Here is a 25,432-nt window from a genome sequence, read left to right as displayed (position 1 = left end):
CTCAGTATGTGTGTGTGTGTGTGTGTGTGTGTGTGTGTGTGTGTGTGTGTGTGTGTGTGTGTGTGTGTGTGTGTGTGTGTGTGTGTGTGTGTGTGTGTGTCAGCTATCATGTGGACTTGATAAGTTCCACTGACATTGTGTTTTCTCTTGGTGGTTGTTGAGTGTTCCAGTCTGGGAGCACTGTGTGTTTCTCATTGGTCGGTGAGCTGCAGATGATTAGAGTGGAGTCCATCCATGAAATCCCCTTTAGGTCCCATCGAAAAGAGACAGTTTGAGGGTGTGTGTGTGTGCGTGCGTGCGTGCGTATGTGTTATGAGAGAGAGAGACAGAGTGTGTTAGCTCTCTCTAGCTCTGTTTTTTCATCAGAACAAATCACAAACTCTCCCCATGTGCATCCGCACGGCCTCCTTTTTCATCTTTCAGTATGTGCAGAAGTGCGAGACTTTAGAGGGTTAAAGCTATGACAGTCCACCAAGCCTGTTGGAAATGAGATAATGCTGCTTGATGACATATTTCCTGAAGTTCATATAAATAAATAGAGAAAGTGACACTGCAGAGGAAAGGGGGGGGGGGGGGTGATATGTAGCTGCAATCAATTATTTTCCCTGCCTGTTTGTACTAGTTTTAGTTGACATTAGCCTTCAAAAGAAAACAAAGACAACAAAGACAAACAGATGCCAGTGAATTGTGCCGCATTCTGTATTAGCCTTGTATTTGTTTTTCATTATGATTCTTTGTAGAGCCTATATTTAGTCCAGGAAGACAGAGAGAGAGTAGGAAAGCGAGACTTTATCTCCTGGGTTTTTGTGTAAGAGTATTCCTAAAGCAGCCTCTTTATTCTTCTCTTTATAAAAGCAGCAATTTTTCCTTCCCTGCTTACCAGTCCTCCTCCCACTAAGCTCTCTCCTCCTTTCTCCACCACAAAGAGACTAGAGAGGCACCTTACACATTGCGTGCTAGAGTGTACCACATCTGTGTGCATGTGGATGATAATTTGTGTGAACATGAATGAAGGATTTTAAGACTTTAAGACAGTGCTTTGACCTCCAGATGATAATGGTAATCATGATGATGATAGTGGTGGTGGTAGTGGTGTCTGGCTCGCTTGTCCAGATTTCACTTACCCCTGTATGGAGGAACAAAACACTGAGGTCAGACAGCAGAGTAAGTGAAGGGAGGCATGGCTAAGAGGCATGTTTATCATTTATTATAGCCAGAAAGGAGGCAAAACGTGAAGGTGTGGAGAGAGCAGGATCGGGGGAGGGCATGAGAGTGAGAGTAAGGCACAGATAGTCTTGATAGTCACTCTCTCCAGGCCACACAAATGCACATGTACATGACTGTGTTTTTGGCAAGTGTCCAAAGGCCCCACAGACTCGATCTATACACCTTTTCACTTCATTATCTTTGTGTTATCCGCTCCCTCTTCACACCTTCCTTTGTTTTTCACCTGAATCTGAACCACAAACAAGTCTACACATAAAAGAAGCATGTCAACATAGCAAAGTTTTTGTTTATGTCTTCAATCACATGAAATATTTTTTTAGCTAAAAAATAGCCTTAATCTAACTCTAACTCTCATTTATTTTTTCTCTGTGTGTTGTGGCCTCTGAGTGCTGACAGTTGTCCAGATGTAACACCTTTCAAATCACTGAAGCTTTTTATTTGTTTGTTTTCAAAACATAGATTAGGCCTAATTAAATTTTTTAAATCATAGTAATGGTTTGTGGCCTGCCTGCCTGCCTGCCGTCTCCTTCTGTTGTTTCTGAGATTTTACCAGGTCAAAGTCTGGAGTCACAGAGAAAGTCTTTTGACACGAAAGCCAACTTCAAAATTTCCTCAAGTCCTAGTTTTTCCCAGTCTGAATTTGAGTGTCAACCCTTCACTTCAATTACTAATAAACAGTTTAGTAAATTATGCCTCTGATGCAGAAATAAATAATATGTAGACATAAACAGTTTGTGTGCTCCTTATTTGCAGTTGTATCTTGAGTCATTTGTTGGTACATTTCCACGTGCGGTGATTTCTTGTTGAAGCCCCACACTTTGTTTATGTAGCTGTTTATATGTGTGTGTCTACTTGTGGGTTTTTACCATGCAGAGAGGAAGAAAGTAGTTAGCATTTAGTGGCAGCACACTGCCATTCTTTTAACAGCTCTCACACACCTCATTAACTCTCTTAATGAGTAAGTAATCAGACACATTCCCCCTCTGTCTTTCTGTCTTTTTCTCCCTCTTTAAATGGTAGAATAAAATTAAGAGCATTTGGCAAGGGTAAACATTTTCTTATCATGTAATCTAGTCAAGCACTTGAGAAAACAAACACTCACCCTAACATAAATGCACTTACACAGGGATCATAGAGGGAACTCTTTTACAGCGATACTCTATTTATCGGTGTAAAGTTAAATTAGTTATAAATGGATCAGGAGCTTTTTTCATTGACTGTGAGATTTTTTTTTCAAATAGGTTGAAATGTTTTCTTAGCTCGACTCTATAACTCTTTGTAAAAGAACAATGCAGTGAGAGATGGACTGAAGAGAGAGTGATGAAATGATGAAGCAGCAACAGGAAACCTTCATCCCCGTCTGCATTACTGAGTCACTGGCCTGTGAAAAAAGATTTCTATATGGTGCTTTTACGTTCTGCAGATTTTCTGTGCTTGTGAAATTTAAAAGAGCTATCACCCAAACAAATCTCATCTCTTGAGGGTAAGCGGTCTTCATTTACCAGCACTTTTATACTGTAGCTTATATGATGACCAGAAAAGTGTTTTGGGTATAGCTGGTTTTCTTCAAGTTATTCGACAGTGAAAGAACAAAAAATAACATGTATTTATTTCATAGCATATTATTTGAGAATACCTCTTTGAAAAACAGCCTTAGTTCGCCATTAAAACCTCTAAGAAAACATATACAGAAATGTACAAAGATAATTAAGCATTAATGGTGACCAATAGCTGTGGAAGGCATCACTGAAGTTAAGGCTACATTGCAGAGTGCACACTTCTTCTTTAAAGGCTTTAAACTTTTAAAGCATATCGTTAAAAATGATTTATAAGCCCGTATTTCAATTCTTTTGACAGCCAAATGTGGAGACACAAAAGAGGAGACCAAGAAATCTTTATGGTATGACAGAGGCAGTTGTTTTCACATGTAAGCTCATGTGCAAATACGTCTATGTGCACAAAGGTCATTAGAAGATATGAACGATTCCACTCCACATATCCTGAAGCTTTGCAGGTTTTAACTACAGACTGTATATGAAAGCTGGACTGCCTGAAAAGTGAAGCCAATGCAGATGTGTGCATTCTTCCTGATGACCAGAAGAGGGCAACTTCTGTGGTTCCAAAAAGAGGCGCAATACTATAGAAATCTATGAGCTGCAACACTGCTTCTCATATGATTCAGAATCTCAGTAAACACTCTCCTGATGAGTTGCTGGTCCAGAATAGGGTTTAATCCCGGGATCCGGGATTCCCGGGAAATGCGATCAGAACCATTTCCCGTTTCCCGGGAAACGTTAGACGGGAAACCGGGAAAAAAGTCGTGCGCGTCGATTTGACTTTCAGAAAGAAAAGAAAGCTTCAGAATGTTAAATTTAAGGAAATATTGAGAGAAGGGTTCGTTTAATGCGAAAAGCATTACTCTTCATTTCAGGCACGTTCAGCCTCCGTTTAAGGCTTCAGCCTTCATCTCAAGCGTTTTAATAGAGGTATTACACAGTTGTACTTTTTTCCTCTTTAATTTGTTGAAATCGTAGGCAATGTGTTTACCCTAAGGTATTTTGTATTATATAATTTTATATTATTATATATTGTTATATTGCATTATATAGCCTATAAAATATGCCTGCCCTGAACAATAAAGAAATATCTGTTTAACTTCAAGTGTTTCTTTTCCTCGTTTGCAGCCGCTTACTAACAATCATGAATTAGGATACGGGCCTAATGGGTGAAGAAATTATCATGAAATAGATTGCTTTAACATATTTCGCTTTTAAAATGGAGTTGAGTAAAATATATATTTTTTAGGCTATAAGGATTGGCCAGTTTTTCAAAAGACGATTCACAGCGAACCTACTTTAACCCTCAGACACGGTGTTATAAATTTGCTGTTGCCAGAATGGCAATGACCAAGTCGTGGTGCATTACTCAAGGCCCTGTGTTATGCCATATTATAGTGTAGTACGGTAGTTAACTTTTCAATGACTATTACAGCGTTCCACTGGTGGAGATATAGCGCAACAGATGTCGCCACGACAGCGTGGCTGAGCCATTATCAATGCTGTGGACATGAACCGTATTGTTTTGCACCAGCAGTTGTAAAATAGCTTGGTATAATTCCATGTACAATGGAGGAATATTCGAATTATATTTGTTAAGGGAGTGTTGAGGAACGATACAACACCGCATAGCTCGAGCACTCAAATGCTGAGATGTAGGTTTTATTGCGTTAATCAAGCCGACGTTACCCCCTACTGGGCATAACAGGACATAGCTGGAAAGCTACCTCTACAATATCACAATAGGTTAAGGCCGACACAGGCTACAGAAGGCCTAATTAAAATAAAAAAATAAATAAACTTTTTCCCGGGATTCCCGGGAAATGGCTCGTCATTTCCCGGGATTTGATTCATGTCATTTTCGGGAAAAATATTAAACCCTAGTCCAGAAAGCTAGCTTTAATACAGCATGATATTCATTTTGGTAATTATAGTCCCTTATGCTTGGTGCCTCTATAGTGTGGTGGTTAATACATTTGCTTGGCAAGCAAAAGGTTGCTGGTTCAATTCTAGCCAGGAAGGGCACCTGTTGTAAAACAAGCGGAGCTGTGGTGGCCTCTTGTTACAAGGGAGCAGCTGAAAGTAGCTTTCATGGTCCCATATAGAGTAAAAAGTGTCTGATTTGGGTGTAGCTATCTTGTGATTATTAAGTTGCTCCTATATAAACATGTAGTTTCTTTAGTTTTCCAGTCAAAAATCTAAACAAAAAAAAAAGACAGGTAACCTAATATAGTCACTGTGTTTAATTAAGTAATTGAACAGCTGCAGCATCCCAGATTTTCATTTTGCTGTCACAAATAAAGATTAAAGAATTAGAGGCATCACAAAGTGTAATACTGATCTCTTTACACTGGATCCATATATGAACATTAAACCATAGTAGGCATTTGTGTCATGCCGAAGAAAGCTGAAGTTGTGTACAGTGTTAGTGCGGTATAGTGAGATAGAGATCAGAGGTTAATGATGTGAATCAGACAGGAACCAGACATTACCTTGAGTGTAGAGCTAATCTCCAGACCAGGCGCCTTGAGCTATGTCTGATAACATTGCTAATTATTCCAGATATAGACTCTGCGGGGATTCTTGTAAACCAGCATATCAGTAGCTAAGTTTATTGTCAGAGCAATTTACACTGATTAAACAATGAGATTGTTTGAGGTCTTGAATAAGTGAAACCTTAAAAAGCCTGACCGCAGTATATTAGAGGCAGTAGTTCATACAGCAAAGACACACCTGAAAACATCTGTTACCGCATCGTTACGGCAACAATGGGAATGAACTGTGAGCGGCGTCACCCAAAAAGAGCCAGGGGTGCATTAATGAACTAACTGCCCACTTGCATGGTATGTAGTACATTAAGGTAAATGTATACCAGGTCCTGACTCTTTTGAACACTCACTTAGGCATTGGTTCACACACCTATGATGAAAAAAAGGCATGCTGTGGGCAGGAAATAAGGAAAGAAAAAGTTGCAAGTCTAACATCATTACAGCAATCTGTGAGATGCATGGAGGCCTGGATTTGGAGTGGAGGCTGAGGGACCGCCTCAGGATATTCTTCAGTGCATTGTAATGAGTGCATGGAAGGAGTCTGGGCAGTGGCAACTGCTGCAAGACTGTGACGGTTTCTTCTACCCTGATCAGAGCTTGGCAAATGGCAAGAAGTCTGGAGGTTGTGACCTCTCCTCCTGCTTCTCCTGACTTTATCTTCTCCTGCAATCTTTCACCATCGAATGACCCTGAGGTTAGCTAAGTCTGATGCAGTACACAGATTCACATTTTAAAACGTGCATTGGCCAGACACTTGAATGCAAAGAAACAAGGCGCAGAAAGGATGGAAGTGGCTTCTTTGTAATTTCTGACTATTCCAGCTGAGTTCTTCACTAAGTTTGGGTTGCTGCACAAGTGAGGCACTGTTGTGATATTTGCTAAAAGCTAAGGGCTTTAACATTAGATTTATTGTCATAACTTAGTGTTAAACACCATGGTGACAATTATCTCTATTTGTGGTGACTGTTCTCACATAATGATGTCTGTTTTTGAAGGGATCAGTGCTTCCCTGAAATCAGCTTTTAAACTAATCAGAAATGTCAAAATTCTCAGAGGCAACACAGTTGGGCTTAGGCTTAGAAAATACCAGTGAGGGGCAACCACAGACTATGTAAAATACAGTATGGTCTCCCACAGAAATGTCCTGTTTGCCATTTTAAGAATGTGTAAATGCAGAAATGTTGAGTTGCTAAATTTAATATCGTTCTGGCTCCTGTAGGAGTTTAACCCGTCGATAAATCCTTATAGGACACAGAAGACTTCAGACTCCAAACCATGACCACTGTGATTATTGTGTTAGATGTGACAAAGGGAGAGAAAGAAACAGGCAAAGGGACAAAAGCAATATAAGTAAATGAGAGAAAGGAGGATTTTCTGGCACTATAGTTAGCATCATTTAGGGATATCATGGGGGTTTGATTTGGGTACACACTGTCCCAGAATAGACTGATGTTTTTTAAAGTGACCTCCCACGACCTCGGCACCAAATCCGGCCAAACAGCACCATAATTGGGAGTCTATAGATCACTCTAGCCAACTATGTTTTAGCATGCTAACAGGATTATGGGGGTTTAGCATGATAATTCCACCCTAGAGCTTTCATTTTACTACTTACACACATGAGATTGCATTCATATCATCAGAGCTTTCCATCCTTTTCTTGCATTCCAACTTCTCATGTCTGTCCCTATCTTTACATCTTTCTTCCTCTCCTTGCACCTATTGTAGCCTCTAGCAATTAATGCCATCTTAGGCACAACAATTTGATGAAATTTCCTGTTGGAACCTGGGAGTGAACAGACACATACAACCACCACATAGAGAAAAGATATCCGCATATGTCCAGGGGCAAGAAGTCATTAACAACATGTATGTAGAAAACCACCCAGGCATCTTTTGTGTGCATTTGCGTTTTTGTTGCAGAAAGGTGAGGAGAAGGTGAGAGGACTAATTGGTAATTAGAGTTCAGGGCCAGGTAGACCAAAAGCATTCCTATCGCGCAGAGCCACTTTGATAAGCAGCACCGATATAGCTCGGGTGCCAGACTGACTCAGCTTTGATTTCTTCACTCAGGCTTTTTTGCCAAGAGAACAACAAAGGAGCTGGAGGGAGCACAACCGTTCTGGCTCTCATGCTTGCTAGTTAGGAGACACGAAGCCGGTTTGATGTTTGGGATATGATCCTGCAAAATATAGCAGACTGACAGAATAGATAGATTATTGTTGTGTAATTGCCTAAATTGCCTGCTAACTGTGTTGCCATATATCTCAATGAAAGCAGATGTTATGCAGATCTGCTGAGGGAATACAACTCAGAAACCTCACAGGATAAAATTAGAATGTGCCACCAGATGGAATATTTATGTCCTGTCTGAACACAAGCCAGCTACTTGTGTGTTTCATTTGCACATCTGTACGTGCTTGTCAGGTTTTTGTGTGTTCAGAATAGCAGCCATATAAAGCTGAGATAACAGGGCTGCTTATTTGTTGCTTTATCCGCTATATAAAAGTGCCCGTAACACGGTCATTCCTATTGAACATCATTGTAATACCAAACACACAACCATCTTTTAATGGAGTGAGACTGCAAACATGGGGCAAGACCCAACAAGTTGGACTGCCACAATTCAATTTGACCTCAATATTTTATGCCATCAAATCAAACACACAAATTCCATTTTAATTGTGGTGTATTCACAGAGGCCTGCATAGTACTCTTTTAATTGTTGCCGTACCATGAAGAAACAACCACCCATTCATTAGATAGATTGCACAACATGACCGCTGTAATGTGTTTTACTCCCCTCTTTTGTATCCTGCCTGTGCGATATTCATTCCCAGGAACATTCTGGAAAGCATCACCCAGTGGGGGCACTATGTGAGACTGTGTGTCTTGGGAACTCATTTTAGCATTACCCCATGAGGGTTTTAGTGTGGATATTTGTTGTGTGCATCAGAGGACTGCATGCTGTGGTGTGCATGAACATTAAATAAGCAGGAGTCATCAAAGTCGGATTCTGGTGTTGTGCCTTAGCCCGTCTGTGGGTGACCATAAGTGCTCTGTTTACATCTGTCCGAGCTGTGGGAGCCCTCCTTGCATGAGGCAGAAGCCTCTCTGGCAGCACCCAAGAGTTTTCCTGAGTAGTGCATGCATAGAAGATTGTTAAAGTCTTTCTGAGTCAGGTTTGCTCACCATTTAAACAACAGATAATGGACTCTGCTAATTAAACTATGTCTTCTGGACTCTTATTCTCTTCAACTTTACACACAAGAAATTTTCAAATGCTCAATTTTTATGCATCACTAGGTGCTAGACACACACATACAATCAGAAAATAATGCTCTTTGTGCTACAGCAGGAATGCCAAGAATATCTCATCGGTCACTGCCCAGCTGTCTGTTTGTTTGGTGTGTTTGCAGGCAATGAGCTGGTGCCTCACACCAGTACATGGTCAGGGGACAGTGAACAAATTATAGCCTGAGTGAACACTGAATAATACGGCCAACAAAAAAAAATAACATCTTCATTATGAATGAGTTGGCCATGCAGTACCACACCTCAGGGTGTTTGGCAGAAAGGAAAAAATGCCCATAGATTAATTGTTCTGCACCATTGAGTGTGGTAAAAGAGGGAGTTGGAATCCTGCTGTTAGCAAAGCATGCTTAAACACTAGAAGTGAAAGGTTCACAGAACATGTTAATATTGCTTCTGAAATGGAGCTGTGTTGTGAACACATTGTCTCAGACTAAAAAGACCAAACCAAGCCATCGTCCAGGATAGATTGTGTCTAACTGATGCCTTCTTATTGTCTCCACAGAGATTTGAGTGAGAACTACATCCAGTCCATTCCCAGAAAAGCTTTTAGGGGAGCTACAGACATCAAAAACCTGTGAGTACCTCACTCTTTCCAGCAGGGAAGGATGTGCTTAGCCCTGCAATTAAAAAATATCTTCATTATTAAATAAGGATTGGTCTATATAAGGTTAATTCTCAGAGGGCATGATGATATCTTAAAATGCATTGCCTCTACAGTCTAAAACCCAAAGGTTTTGAGTTTACTATGATGGAAATCCAGCAAAATCTGAAATTATCAGTCAAGAAAGTAGTTGCTAAAGGAAGTGGTTAATTAGTTAGAATAACTCTTGAAATCAGTGATGGGAAGTCAACAAAGAGTCAATCAAGATTATCCAGAGTAAATTATTATATTACAAGCTACTGTGAATTAACATTTTCCAATATTTAACTGGTTAAGTTAATGGCCTTTGGGAACCGTAAAACATTATGTACATGTTGGTATGTGGACTTTCAGCATGCAATATATCACTGTGATTAAGCAGACTAACTACCTCATACACACTCTCACACACAATCTCGCTCTCTTTCTCTCTCTCTCTCTCGCTCTCTCTCTCTCTCTCTCACACACACACACACACACACACACACACACACACACACACACACACACACACACACACACACACACACACACACACACACACACACAGCTCCCCAAAGATGTCTTGCAGCAACACTGATTTGCATCTTCACACGGACCCATACTGTAGATTTATGAGGTGTATCAATGCAGATAAACAATTAGTGAAGTGCTACTCTTGGGGTTACAAGAGCTGAGATGACTAAACCAGTATTGATTTACCACAGTCCATCGGTGTTCTCCTTACTGTACCCATGATTACAAATACCCTATAGGGAGCCAGAAAAATTGTTTACTGTATGTGCCTCATGTAACAAAGCCTCTCTCTTGTGTGTGATCTGCAGCCAGCTGGATAAAAACCACATCAGCTGCATAGAGGATGGAGCTTTCAGAGCTCTGAGAAGCTTGGAAGTGCTGTAAGTATCTGAAGTGATGCTATTCATCCAGCCCAACCCTCTATTGTTCCATTAAAGCACTTAGTTAAATTAAGACATTGTTTTGGCCTTGCTAATAAGCATAACTAACAAAGCACAGGCCTGGCTAATACCAAAATACCCCCTGTGGGCCTCATCAGGGGGACAGCATCATGGAGACCAAGCTCCATTAAGTCACAGTTGACAGCAGTGTTCCCCTCATTCACATTAACACCCCCCCACCCGCCCACTACTCCACCTCCATCTACACACATCACCCACTTCTGGGCAGGCCATCTGACAAGAGGGTTCCTACCATTTTGTTAAAAAAAATCCCATTCAAGTTAGCACTCAATCCTACATGCATTGGTGACCATGCTAAGCAATTTTTGAACAATCAATTAATCATCCCTTGTCTAAAATCTCTGTAAGCTGCTTCTGTTAGAGCTCTCCACCTGAAACAATTTAGACTTACAGTTCAGGCAGGGGGACAAGGGCACTTAAACAACCTTGTTATTTTTTATGGGAAAGACTGTTTTGTATGAGTGTTTGTGTATGAAGGGTTTGAAAAATATGACAGCTGCTGTTATGACATGGAGAAAATAGTCATAGGGTTGTCACAATGGTATAAGAAGGGATGGGGGTTGTTTTGATGGGGTCTGTATTTATAGGTTTCATGGGGGAGGAGGACAGCTTGTGTTGAAAAAAGGGGAGCAGGTTGAAATATTGCAAAGGGTTATTAGGCTGATTGAAATGACCCAATTCTCTTTCTGCAGCTGATGCCCAGGGTTCGATGAAAGTGTTGTGATCAGGACTGTGTGCTTGCCTGTGACTGCGTCTGTGCATATTTGCATGCATGAATGTCTACACTTAAAGAAGTGCGAGGGCTCCCCATATGTGTGGAATAACGTGCTAGATTCCCAATGGGCCATGAAAGGATAGAGAGGGGGACGTCTTTAAAGAGACAGGACAGAAGAGAATTGATTACAAAAAAAAAGTTTGATGCTAAAATTTTGTTTCCTTTTTTACAGAACGCTGAACAACAACAACATCAGCAGCATCCCCGTCTCTAGCTTCAACCACATGCCCAAACTACGGACTTTGTAAGTCTCAAAAAACCCACCACAATAATTCCCACTTCTCTGGAGATATTTTCCTTAAAGTAAAACAATATTCCACACACAAGCAGGCAAAGTAAGAAAAGGGCTGAGTCCTGTGTGATTTCAATGGGAGTAGACAGGTTCTGTCATTCCAGTCAATGTTGGGTGGCAGCCATAACCACAGAGTACCACAGAAGGGTCTGTAGCAATGCCAGGGGCCATTATCCCCTCCATCTAAAGACAACAACTGGCCCAGATAGACACAAATAGCTCCACAAGTCTATTGTGTATTGTGCATTGTATGTGATTACTAAATCTGAAATTATGCACAAATTAAAACAATTATGCCTGCTGAAACTCTGGACCGTGACTCCACTGCTCTTGTGGTGACATTTCAGGCTCCCAGTGGGGTAGTATTATATGGCTTTTCTGTTTGTGTGTACACCATGTGTCTGCGTACATGGGTTTGCAAGTTAACACACATGCTCCAGAGGTCCGCCTCACCCAGCAAGAGTTATTCTGGACAGGCATAGCACTGCAGGAATGCAGTGTTTGGAGTAGGTTTAGAAAAGACCTATTTAGTGTTCCTCATTTTTAGAAAGTGTCATTTATAATCATCTGTGTAGCATATCATTTGTGTTTTGCCACAGGGATTGGATGTGATGAGTTGTAGGAAAGAATAGACACGTTTTATGCTATTTATGTCTTCAGTTAGTGGTATTTTAGACAGCGGAAGAAAACTTCTTCAGTCATTCAGTTTTGTTATTTTCCTCTCTCTCATTTAACAGCCGTCTCCACTCAAATAATCTGCACTGTGACTGTCACCTGGCGTGGCTGGCCCAGTGGCTCAGACAGAGGCCTACAATTGGCTTATTCACACAGTGCACTGCCCCTCCTGAGCTCAGAGGTCTCAATGTGGCAGAGGTACAGAAACACGAATTCAGCTGCTCAGGTAAGACATACTTACACTAAACTTTTGATTTCATAAAAGCCTATTTGCTTTTTTTGCTCAAATGACAGCAAACAAAATGTCCCTATGGAGTATATGTTCTATACCTCCCAGTCCACTTCCTGTGTTTTTGTGCCAGTGTGTATTCACCTGGCAGCCACATGACAATCTGGCAACCTAATGCTCTCTTCTGGCCATTGCATGAGTGCCCACCTCTTGAGGAGCTGGCAGTGGTGCAAGGAAAATGCCCAACGCACAGCTGGAGCAATGGCTGCCCCCACTGACAGTAGACCCTTTCTCCTCAGTTTTCCATTATTTATGGGTTCTCACCTTCTCGCGCAAGGATAATTGTGGCTTTGAAGTCACTGTTTCCCTCTTGCAGTGTGTGTGTGTGTGTGAGAGAGAGAAAGAGAGAGCATGTGCATGTGGGTGTGTCATGCCGTGCTTTGGGGTTATCATATCCGGACAATGGAAAAACAGCATGAGAACCTCCACTCCCCACAAGGCCATCTCACTTGCAACGCCAGCTGCGAGGGGTGTTTGTGTCTACGTGTGTGTGTGTGTGTGTGTGTGTGTGTGTGTGTGTGTGTGTGTGTGTGTGTGTGTGTGTGTGTGTGTGTGTGTGTGTGTGTGTGTGTACCTCTCTCTGCCTCTCTCTCTCTCCATGGGTTGTGATTTTTACGCAGCCATACGGCGTGACAGCACAGATCATTAACTATTCATCGCCCAGGGAAAGAGACTCAAAGCGTGGGAGTGTAACGATTCCAGATACGAAAGGGGAGCAGGGGGTGTCAGGGAAATTTGGTTTCTGATAGGATACGGATATAGAAAGTTGAGGTTTTGAATGATGGAGTGCTGCAATTCATGCAGCATGCAGATATAGGCTGCAGTTGTATGAAAATGCCTAAAAAATTAAAAGGAGTGTTGTAGACAGACACTGAGTGATATATATATATATATATATATATATATATATATATATATATATATATTTTTTTTTTTTTTTTTTTTTTGATAGTCTTAATAGCAAATCATTTTTGGGCTGACTAACACCAGCATGAAATATATTGCTATGTATTTCTGTGTGCAAGCACACAGTGATGCACACCCACAAACACATACTCCCAGTTTCTTCTTGAGAGGATGAGTGACCAGAAGTTGAACTCCCAGTGAAGGACTCATTAGGGACTGACTCGCTGGCACACACACACACACACACACACACACACACACACACACACACACACACACACACACACACAGAGACATGCGCGCACACATTTTTTTTTTTTTTTTGTATTTTTGATGTTCAGCGCTGTGCGGTTGTGCGTGTATTTAGTGTGAGCTGTGACCAGGCCAGGCCACCTGCGGGGGATTTGGGGTGGGGTGGCGCTGTGTTGGAAGAAAAGAAGATGGAGAAGAGAGGCATGTTGCTGTTATGTTATTCATCGATTCAAAATATGATGAAATTCTGCAGCACCCTGTATTATGACTCACTTTCTGTCAGGCCCAGTTTTTTGGGCTTTTGGAAAGCACCACTGTATTGTAAATTTTTGCCAGTAATGAGCAGGGTAACACATTTACTGCTTTGCTTTGAGGAAAAATATTTTTCCAGGCAGTGATTTATCATCAGGCCCCTTTAAAAATGGGGCTCATTATTTAACAGTTTAGAAAACATTGCTGTGCTGTATGCTGATGCTTAATGATAAAAAACATTGGAAATGCAGTTTTAAAAAGTACCAAATCCAGGTGAAAATTGGATTTTAAAAACAACATTTGCAGAGTAGACACTTTTTCTTTAACGTTCAAAGTTGGAGGGACTCTTGTGCATAACCAGCCCCTCATTTGTGTTATCTCGTATGTTTCTGCAACTAGATGCATTTTCTGATCTGATTCTGTTTCTTTGAAAAGGGGTAAAAAAAAAAAGAAAAAGAAAAGAAAGCAGGAAAGGTGTTGGGGTTTTAAATCTGGCTGAAAATCTTTTCCCCCTTCGCTCTAGCCAATTACACAATCATCTGTTTCTGCTTTCGATTACAGTTACTCTAGCTTGCCTTAATGGTATTTGCTGTATTTTGTTCAAACAAAACATTACACATAGCTCCCTTGATCATTTACAGCAGAGCAAACTCAACGTTAAAAAGGTGCTTGTGCCAACTTCATGCTATGTATGACAGAAAATGGATGGCTAGTTCTGCTGCATAACTGCTCCCACAATATAACGCGAAAGTACAAATATTATGCTTGAGATGAGTAATTAATAATAAATTGCTTCAGGACTGAATACAGTACAACTCTTGTAGTGTGAAACAGGAATTATTGTATAAAAAGGGGAAATTGCAGAGGAGACAGAGGGCAGACGGCAGTGATGACATTTTTTGTGGAGATGAGCGATGGAGTGCAGTTAAATATAAAGACTTGTGAGCAAATGGACAGAAGCTAATGGGTTGCAGTGATAAAGAGGCTGAGGATGTTTAAAAGGGAGTCTGAAAGAGCATGTAGAGGAGGGGAAAATTGATAGACGAATGAAAGCAAATAAGGCAAGGGCAATGGCGAAAGGGAAAGAGATAATGGGGAAACAGCCAGAAAGAAAAAAAAAAAGAAAAACATGGGAGGAGCAAACATCAAACAGGTTCACCTCAAGCATACCTGTCAGAGAGCTGTCATTGTTAAGGGCGCTCCAGCTGTGCTCTGCACTCCCCCTGATCCCAGGCCTGTCAGATATGCCATGTTGGATCAGAAGGGAGTTTTTCTCTGCCCTATACCTGATCCCAGATCTGTCAAACGTCTGCTGTCCTCTGATCACAATACCTCATATCACATGGGCTGAGGGACTGTACCGGTTTTGATTCACGCTCATGATGAAATTTACTGATTTGATTTCAAGATGTGTCAAAGCATTCCGGCCCATCAGGTAATTGATTATGATTGACCAGATGTATGAAGTCTGACCTTAAGCATGTCTTATTAGGTAAATGGTCCAAGAGCTAGAGCCAGTAATATTATGGTAAACCATAATGATTCTGGAATTATGCTTTCCCTGTCACTGACTTTCACCATCACTCACTCTGTCTTCCTCTCCGTGAATGTCTACTCCCCCCTTCACTCTCTCGCCAGCATTTTTCCACAGAAGCTGAGCGATAGATAGGAACGTGATCAAATATTCATGGTTTGAAACTTGGATTAGTAATGCTGTGTAAATGAGGCCATTTAAAAGTCTGTTTTATTCATTTTATCTGGGTTAGACTTGCATACACACATCTTGTACGCACACACCAAACACGCTGTACTGCCAGCGCCCGCTCTTCACCACACTGTTGACAGTGCCATAGCTATTTGAACAGGTATCTAGAGACAGCATGATGGGTTGCGTGCTCTGTATGCAAATTAAAAAGTTGAAGCGTTTTAGAAGTGGAGAGGTGGGGGGTTGTAAAGCTGAATGTGCAGAATGGCATCAGTTTCCTCCCAGAGAACGCAGACTCAGGAGGAATATTTGTGAAGAGATCAATGGATGTTATTGGGAGACCTTCAATTGCCACTCCAACTCATTCAAGTGCTTTCTCTCTCTTGCATATACTTCTGCACTGCTTTCATGGATAACCTAGTTTCTTCCCACAGATTCTAAAAGATACATAAGGCTTTCTGTTTTATTTCTTTTCCTCATCCCTAGGAATGTGTGTTCATTTGCAATTTAGTTTATAAAACACAAAGGGCTGATGACTTGAGCAGCCGCAAAGGAGTTTGAGCTCCACTTAAGAGCAGGAGTTCCTTTATGTCACCACAAAAAATCTCCAGCAATCAGTTGCATCTTATCTACCTGTGCTCACACACCTGTAGCAGCTGCATGTTCCTCTCTTCTATTCATATCCTCTGATTTTCTCTCTTCAGGACACCAGGATTCTTCAAGCCTACAGCCTTGCAGCATTGGTGGAGGCTCTTGTCCTGCCATGTGTACCTGCAGTAACAACATTGTGGACTGTAGAGGAAAAGGTCTGACTGCCATCCCAGCAAACCTGCCTGACAGCATGGCTGAAATGTGAGTACACTGTTGCTTTCTTTATAAAATCCTCAAAGGGAAAAGTTTATTAGATCTGCCCCAAAAGATGTTTTCAAAGTCCAAATTACTCAGTTACAGATGCATGGTCATATTGGTCACAAAATAAAGTGTTGGTATGTTTTGTAATGTTGTAGACTCATTTTACAGGAGACGTGTTTATTTTAATCATTAATCTCAACACAAAAAAATTATATTTTTGAGTGTTTTGCCATTTTTTAACAAAAAGTCAATATTCAGATCCTTCACTTCATACTTAATTAACAAATGAAATGCTCAAGAAACTTTTCTTTTCCTTTCTTTCTTTCTTTCTTTCTTTCTTTTTTTTTTTTTTTTTGCTTTGTCTTTGTGGTGTATTTTGTGCAGAGCAAAAATCCCCTGAGTCTAAAATATAATATGTAAAAAAAAAAAAAAAAGCTTGAAAGTTTCTGAAAACTTGACTGACATGGAAAATATCCGTTATAAATTTCTTTAAAAAAATTCTCAACATATTTAGTGAAGCTCCCTCTTTGTATCAATCAACATTTTCTTGGTCATGTAGGGGTTTCACTAAGCTGGGGACAGAAAGGCATGCTTGTTTTATGTACATGTGCTGTTCTGGGTTAGGTTTTTCAGCATGAATCACTTGGTAGGGCATTCATCATTTTATTTTGCACTGAGAAGGACACATACAGACTTACAGCCGACTTTAGATTGAGACTGCATGCTCTTATCAGCTCCGATGATTGTGAACCACATGTGAGTGCTTTACTAACATCCCTCCCTCAGTTTATCAGCCCTTCAACATCTGTCTGAGTATTAACTGTTTATGGCCCACATGCTATCAGGATACTGTAGTTCCTGGGAATGCACAGCTAGACTTTTCAAAGTATTCTTTTTTATTCGCCTTATCGGGGTTTCATGGCACTGGCAGAAGTCAGCATGAAATGCTACTGCAACATCATGATTTATGTATGGTGAGAAAAAGGAGGATGAAGGGAGGAAGCCAGCGGTCGCATTGCATGTTCTTCCAAGGAGCATGTGTGTAGTTAGGAGGACACAGCAAGTTTCTAGGTCTCCTCCTCCCCATGGGGTCTGTTTATAAATACCCAGCTAGCATGGAAGTCACAGATCCCATGTTCCCCAACAACCCTGACCCATTTCTAGTGCAGTGGTGTTCTGAATTTCCTAATTTGGACATGCAGTTCACACTTCTTGTTCTTGTCTAATTAAATGACCACCCAAGAAATACTGAGACATTTCTAGAAGCTAGGATTCAGGCATCTTGCATTTTGACTTTGGAGATGTGGTTAATTCAGCCTCATCCTTGGTCCTGGTATACAAACCATAAAACACTGACAAAACTGAGATGCAGTTTTTCAGTGTTTTATGGTTTGTAGACCTCCTCAGCATGCCCTTCAGTTGTAATGTTCCACAAGTGGGATATCATACAGATTGATGTGATCTATGAGGCCAATAACCAGTAAGCTGTACTAATGGGAGACCTGGGAAACTTCAGAAAGATAGTTCTATCGTGCACGTGTTTTATAGACAGTCTATCTGCATAGCAGATGGGTAAGGACATCTTAAAACCTTCCTGCCCTTCACATCTAATTGGTGCTTTACTGTGTTCTTCTAATAAACTCTACAATGCACTGACTCATCTTTTACAAGACCACAGAGGTGAAACACTGACTTATACTATGCCCTATCATTTTGTCCTGCCCAAACAGAATCTTATCTTGCAGGTTTAATTTCCACAATATTCACAATATACTCTGCCCCCTCTTATTTTTTTCATTTCTACATTGCTCTCCATCCTTCTCCATCCTTCTTTCCCCTAATCACCACAGGCAAGATCAAGGAAGCAGATCAACGGTGAAGAAGGGTGTGTGTGTGTGTGTGTGTGTGTGTGTGTGTGTGGGGGGGGGGGGGGTGTTGTTCTGTAACTTGGTGCAGCGGGTTTGATCTGTGCTTGAAGTTCATTATAAAATCAGTTTCAATTACAGCAAGGGCGGCTGCTAGATATCAAGGCTAGCCTAATACCTTGTTAATGAGGCACTCTGTAACTCACAAACACACACACATGCTGGTCTCATTATGTACAAATCGGAGGATTGCAACCTCTCTGCCCCGTTTTACCCTAATGAATGCCAGTGTTGTGTTTATGGCTGTGAGGATGTGAGCTGGTTTCTGGTCGTCTCTCTTGTGAGACCAGGCCCAGTTAGCCCGAATGCTACCACAACAGATTATTATTCACCGTAGTCCCTGTCTGCAATGACTAAATGGTGCCATAAAGTTCTCCCCCTGCCTTTCATCCACACCGCTATGGCCCTCCCATCTATTTCTCACTCACGCACTCACTGGATGAATACCCAAAGGCATAATGTGTTTCCCCTTAATGAAAACCATGATCAGGCCCTAATGAAAAGGATGAAGAACATTGATTGGACTGATACAAACAACAGAACGTGCACACACACATTCAGACACACTCAGACACACATACAAGTGTTGAGCCTGATAAATTGGATGCTAACCATTGATCGTCTGTCCACTGGCAACTCTGAGAGATTGTATCTTTTTTTTTTTTCTGTCTGCCGGTTGGACAGAGTAGCTCCTTTGTTGATTGCAGGGATTAAGTCGCTTCCACATATTGATCTACAAGGAGTGACAATGTGAAGGCTTAAAACTTGTCAGGCAGAATTGTGTGTGCATCCTCGTATGGCTCATGAGGTTTCGCTGTGTGTTGATACACACCGGAATACCACAGCATGTAGGCACGCACATACACAACTGACACTGAAACACATACAAACAGCATGTAGAGTGCCAGACTGGTTTGGACCAGTCAGACAGACTGGTTGATGAGAGAAGGCGCTAAAGCCACTTGGCCCACCACTCTGCCGCATGGTGAGGGCAGAGGAACCACAGTGCTGTCACTCCTCTCTAAATCCACAGACTCGTTGGGACAGGCAGACAAAAACAGACAGAGAGAGCGTGTCCACCGCAGGAATCTGTGGTCTGGAATCACTGCTATCCTGAGAATGTCAGTTGCGTTTCAGTATCGTTCCATAAATGTAGGCCACTCCTTTGAAGGGGAAAGATGTGGAAACCCCAAACTGTTAACTGTTGTGGCTAATGTCCCAACAAAACATTTACCCCCCATGGATAGAAATAAACATAGCAATGCAGGAGGCCTAAGAGGCATGTAGTAAATCTGAAATGTCTCTAACAGAATAATTAAATCCTGTGGAAATGGTTGCGCACCAAGAAGTCACATACTTAAGTAGGTGATGGTTAAATCTATCAACAGCCATCCTTTGGCCAAAGAGTTTTGCAGATTTTTAAATATTTCTCATTTTCCTGTGGTGACAAATAGGATCTTAATGATTTTTAGATGCTGTCGTAACCGCTGGCCTACCACAGGCCCGTGCCTCATGGTCTGTAGCCAGTTCCTCCGTTGGGAGGCAGAATGGTAGACCAACCATACAGGCCTGCAGCTGGCTCCCTCTGGGCCCTGCTAAGCCTCGGTAAGGACAGTTTTAAAAGCTGTGAACTGACCTGCAGATAAACAGCCCTCTGCCAGCTACACCAGGGAATTGGTCTGGGACTTAGCTGGGTCCTAAGTAGTAGCTTGAAACACACATGCATACCCGCTCTAATGGGATGTCTGTTTCCCTCGGCCCATCTGAGACTGATTAGAGTCGGTTACTGCTCTGTACTAGATGCCCAAGTGTATGTTTGTCTGTGTATTAATTTCATTCTTTGACAGTTGTTTTATGGTGAGATTTTTTTCAGGTGCTTTTCTTGTCAACTTTACTTCAGCAGCTCTTAGGCTCACAGGAAAAGGTAAACTCAAAGAAGCAATATTTCACTCTGCTGCAAAGGTTTCAGCAGACATTTTGCAGACACCCTGAGGATAACAGCGAATTTAACAAGAACAAGTGAGATCATTATTGATCTCAGGATCTCATATGAGAACATAAGAGCTGGAAACTGTAAATGCTATCTCACAAAGAAATATGACTTTTGGTAAAAAGGCCGTAACACTCTCACACAAACCAAGACGGAGCATTTTCCCCTCCAGTCCTTTTCCTCAGCACTTTAGCATTCACACTGTTTATTGGTTCTGAGGATGTTATGACTCCAACATGCCTGGACCTATTACAGCCGGGGAATAGATCTCCACTAATATAATCAGGCCAATCACTAAGGGTCAGAGGTGATTATTCAACTCTGTTACCATGGAGAACTCTATTGTTTGTTTAACTAATCTCTCCTCTCCTCTCCTCTCCTCTCCTCTCCTCTCCTCTCCTCTCCTCTCCTCTCCTCTCCTCTCCTCTCCTCTCCTCTCCTCTCAGACGTCTGGAGCAGAATGGGATTAAGTCTGTTCCACCCGGAGCCTTCTCTCCCTACAAGAAACTGCGTAGGATGTAAGTACATCAGTACACTCACCCTCAGGGCTAAATAATACACATGAGAACGAGAAGTTTAGGGCTGGAAAAAGAAGCGACAATTGGCGGTCTTCTCATTCCACATCCAGGGAACATGAAGTATTTATTTTGTCTGTGCCTTAAGAACAAATTCTTGTTCCTCAGACTAGGGGTGGCATGGAAAGCAAGCACTCACATCCTACATGAGCGTAATAACAGCTCTCATTTTTTGCTGTACACTGGTATTCCCCTGGCTAGTGTTGTGTCCAGTCTGTGTGTATGTTGTGTGCCTGCGTGGGCAAACTGCAAACCACCGGCTGGGACGATGATGATTAAGGGACAGAGAGTGTGCTGGAATGAGGTCTGAGGCTTTGTTCTCTGAACAGTGACAGGCTGGTAGTTGAGAGTGAGTGGTTTTTCACCCACTGAGACAGCTGTCCGGTCAACTAGCCAGCGCACACCAGGCAGCCAAACCCATACCTCCGACACCACCAGACCTGACTGACATAGCAGCGGGGAGATGGAGGAAACCGAAGGTCAGGGAGTTTCTCTGCCCTTCTTAAATGAATTCCCACGGTTTTATCGTCCAGCCCTTGGGACAGTTTGAAGTTCATATGAGGTGAACAGAGAGCAGTAGACAGACCAAAGCAGCTGCTGTCTTAATGTAGCTCCAAGGTAATCTAAAAAATATTTCATATTTTAGACAAAATAATAATAATTTCTTTGTTTGAGGCTATACTATATATTGGGAGAAAAATGTCAGCCATAACAAACCAGACTATCCAGTGTTTATGTTAAGCGTAAATGAATCCTTTAAACTAAAAAGGCATTACAGTAACAGGAACATTAACTAAAAAATAATCATTATGTTTTACTGAATATTATATATACATAGAAACCAAATCAATGGCTTTTGTTGCAGATTTGGCAAATCCAGCAAAATAAAAACATAACAGAAATGCAACAAATGGAGCAACTGATGTCTTGTTAAATCAGATTTAATCATGTAGTACTTCTCATATCATATGCAGTTCAAAGAGCTTCACAAGCACAAAAGCAACAAGAGAACAGGAGCTACCTTAAACTCAGACTTACAGGAAATTAATATTTATTTCCATTTATTTAATTTTTCTGAAACCTCCAAAGCTAATCTTAACTCCTCAAAAACAAAAACAAAACCTCTCTAACCTGGTGGTCTCCATACATGACCTGCTACTGCATCTGTTGCTGCTGCTTATTCTGCATTTAGCAACAACAATGTATGGTCTCATATCTTTGTTGACCCTCAGTGTCTCTGTTGATTCAGCTGGCTACTGTGTCCAACACCCTGAGTACACAGTATGTATTCATCAATACATTATGATGAATGTGAAACCTCTCCTTAGTCAAACTCTTCCCATTCATCACATAATCTTGACTGGAAGAAGTTAAATATTTAATTAAGAGGTAAAATTAGGTGAGTGAATGTTTTATAAAGGCTATTGTGCACTTGTCTGTGCATTTGCTTTTTGTGCTGTGTGCACTGCTTGTGCTGACCCTGCATGTCCTCTTCTCCCAGTAACAGTCAGCCACACACATTCTCTTTCACCTTGTCCCATTTTGAATGACCTACACGTGAACCACCCCTTTAGACAGGGATGCAGTAACAGCCCTTGCGCACCACCACATACACAAACGCACTACTGTCTGAGTTTACAGACACACACCAGCGCACATGTTGGCTCCTTTGCTGCATTTTCATTTCCAGGAAACCTCAGTCCTTTGCAAAAAGACAAATGGGCACTTATTTAACTGTTACCCCCAAATGAGAAAATATCCCTCTTTTTCACCACATGATGATTTCCCTTCAAAGGTATCCAGTTGACTCTGGTTCAGTCCGCATACTCCATTAACTCTGTCTCTCCATCTGTCTTTCTCCCTTTCTGTCCGACTGTTCTTCGTTTACTGTTGCATTTATTCGCACAGACATGCACGCACATAAACACATAGACACACAGGCTTAGTGGTTATCCTGTGGGGAGAGGCCTGCGGATCCTATTAGCAGCAGCTATGTTCAGAGGCAGTCTACTGTATTTCACTTTGGATTTTGGCTCTGCATCACATTTTTACTTTCTCACACACACGCACAGAGACACACAGCAACACAACAGAAGAATGGTTGGCCACAAATAATACAAGCAAATGTTTTGATTGGCTTCGAGTCTCCCTTGAAGAGACGTACCATCAAATATGGGAGAAAGCTGGAAGTCATCTTCATCCAACTCGCAGTACATTTGCTTCCTCCCAGCTTGCCAGTGACAAGCATCCACCCCAAAATCAAAGGAGTCAAACCTTTCATACAAAGAGGAAACTGGCCTTTTTTCCCCAATATCTCAAATTCCTTGACTAATTTTAGTGCCTTCTCCTTCAACACAGAGACCTGAGCAACAACCAGATCTCAGAGATAGCTCCTGATGCCTTCCAGGGCCTGCGCTCCCTCAACTCCCTGTAAGCGGCCCTGAGCTGAGCCTGTGCATGAATAGCCACTTGGGTGTCATATTCTGTGACTGAAGCAAGTCTGTGTTGTGATTTCTCAGAGTGCTCTATGGAAATAAGATCACCGATCTGCCTAAGGGGGTGTTTGACGGCCTCTACGCGTTGCAACTTCTGTAAGTGCATTGCACACGCACACACTCACTCACGCGCACACACACACACACGCACAGGCACACACACATACACGTACATGTAAGACACTGCAGGCATATATTGAATAACAGGCGCCCTTTACTCCTACTCAGTAAAGAAGTCATAACCTTCAAATAAACTTTGTTCCTATGCATAGTTTTCTATGTATATGGAATGTATAATGAATGAATATCTAAAAAAATTCTGACAAGCTGCTTCTCTCCCTCTTTTCCTTCTTCCCTCCCTCCCTCTTTTTTCTTTTCTTCCCCCATCTCTCAGGTTGCTGAATGCCAATAAGATTCACTGCGTTCGTGCCAACGCCTTCCAGGACCTGCAAAATCTCTCGCTGCTATCGCTCTATGACAACAAGATCCAAACCCTCGCCAAGGGCACCTTCACTTCACTACGAGCAATACAGACCCTGTGAGTGAAATACACACACACACACACACACTACTGTACACGCTCTGACATATGCTGAGCCGTTACTATAAAACATGAACCAACACAGGAGTTGTTTACTTGCAAGTCTGTGTAATAACACTGGAATGGAATCATGAGGTAGAGAGGCGAGTAAATCTATCATCTTCACAAACACACGGACACACGCAGCTTCTGCAGCTAGAGATCAAAAACAGCACATACACCACACCCAGTCTTTCCACCACTGTTACTGAGACAGCACCAATTGTTTTCAAATTAATGTCTCCTTATCTCTGTCCTAAGTAACAAGGCAAAACAAACACTCTTAACAATACAGACCCCACACTGGCATCTTCCATGCTTCAAACATACTGCATAATAAAGGTTTTCCTCATTGTCATAGAAACACCTGTTGAGGATGATAGATGGTGCTACCTCTTGGCTCACCACACACACATGCACACATGCACATACATATATGTAAATAGCATTTGCTTTAAGTGTCTCAAGCTTATTTTTCTGCTTGCATTCAAAACATGGGATTAAAATGCACAATGTGTTTTCCCACCAGTCTCCAGTCACACAAATTGACTACATAAGCTGGATAGAGCACACAGTTAACAATAAGATCAGCTGTGATTCTTTCCTCTTGACTCTAGTGCTGATTATCCATCAGTGTTTTGATGTCAGTTGCCCAGTTTGGAGATCTGCTCTAGAGATGTTTGTCTTCTTCTAAATAGAATGGAACAAAATTTCACCTGCTCAAAGTGAATTAAAAAAAGCACCACAAAGAGAGTGCTCTGCATCTCTACAGCTAATATCTCCCAAACTGGGCAAATCACAGCAAAACATTCTAGGTGGATAATAAATCTGTGGTTCAAGTCTCGATCTTAAATCACTGCCCAGGTATGTTCTTGTGTTTCTGTGGCTCTGATGCCCAAACACAAACATTTCATCAGTTTTCATGTGTTTATTCCCTTTCTTCTTCTGTCCTTTCCTCCAGTCACCTGGCCCAGAACCCATTTATTTGCGACTGTAATCTGAAGTGGCTGGCTGATTATCTGCGCACCAACCCGATCGAGACGAGCGGCGCCCGCTGCGCCAGCCCACGGCGACTTGCAAACAAACGCATCGGACAAATCAAGAGCAAGAAGTTCCGCTGCTCCGGTAGGCTGGTGGCTCTGTGTCACTCTGCTGACACGTATCCCCTCTGGTCTTCTCTATTTCTCAGACAGGCTTTGTTGTTTTTATTCCACTTATCTCACGCTGCTCCTTTTTTACCTTCTCTCTTTCTCTCTGAGAGTGACGTTTATCCCGCCATCATAGCGCATTTCATGAGCAATCAGTCCTGGCAGTTTTTGTTCTGCCTATCATTTGCTGTGCTGGTGCTACTCAATCAATATCTGCCCAGATGAACTTGGGGCCAAGGAGAGAGGGATGTTTGCTCTTTCTCCACTTTCCCTGCATAATACCACATCATGAGTCTGGTTTCACATTCAAACCGCAGTGAGCTGAGATCACCAGTCCAGGCTGGTATTAGGGCTAGAGTTTCTGTGTGTGCCCACCATTCCCCTGCCCTTTGCCAGTCACAGACTCCCCATCCCTCCCAGCCTCTATCTTCCCTTGCTCTCTTCATTGCTCATTACC

The 25,432-nt window shown here is 41.9% G+C and overlaps 1 protein-coding gene across 1 annotated transcript in view; it reads left to right on the top strand.

Annotated features, from left to right (window-relative positions):
• Nucleotides 1-25,432, top strand: part of slit1a (slit homolog 1a (Drosophila)) — an 87,646-nt gene that overhangs the window by 41,810 nt on the left and 20,404 nt on the right. Inside the window, exons 5-14 of the mRNA XM_030748636.1 lie at nucleotides 9,150-9,221; nucleotides 10,112-10,183; nucleotides 11,212-11,283; nucleotides 12,069-12,232; nucleotides 16,115-16,262; nucleotides 20,624-20,695; nucleotides 23,111-23,182; nucleotides 23,272-23,343; nucleotides 23,642-23,785; nucleotides 24,789-24,952. Coding sequence (XP_030604496.1) covers nucleotides 9,150-9,221; nucleotides 10,112-10,183; nucleotides 11,212-11,283; nucleotides 12,069-12,232; nucleotides 16,115-16,262; nucleotides 20,624-20,695; nucleotides 23,111-23,182; nucleotides 23,272-23,343; nucleotides 23,642-23,785; nucleotides 24,789-24,952 — 1,052 coding nt within the window. The remainder of the gene's footprint in view (nucleotides 1-9,149; nucleotides 9,222-10,111; nucleotides 10,184-11,211; nucleotides 11,284-12,068; nucleotides 12,233-16,114; nucleotides 16,263-20,623; nucleotides 20,696-23,110; nucleotides 23,183-23,271; nucleotides 23,344-23,641; nucleotides 23,786-24,788; nucleotides 24,953-25,432) is intronic.

Source organism: Archocentrus centrarchus, chromosome 15 (genome assembly GCF_007364275.1).
Source record: "Archocentrus centrarchus isolate MPI-CPG fArcCen1 chromosome 15, fArcCen1, whole genome shotgun sequence".
NCBI lineage: Eukaryota > Metazoa > Chordata > Actinopteri > Cichliformes > Cichlidae > Archocentrus > Archocentrus centrarchus.
The sequence above is the reverse complement of the archived record's forward strand: the minus strand, read 5'-3'. Positions and strand labels throughout refer to the sequence as shown.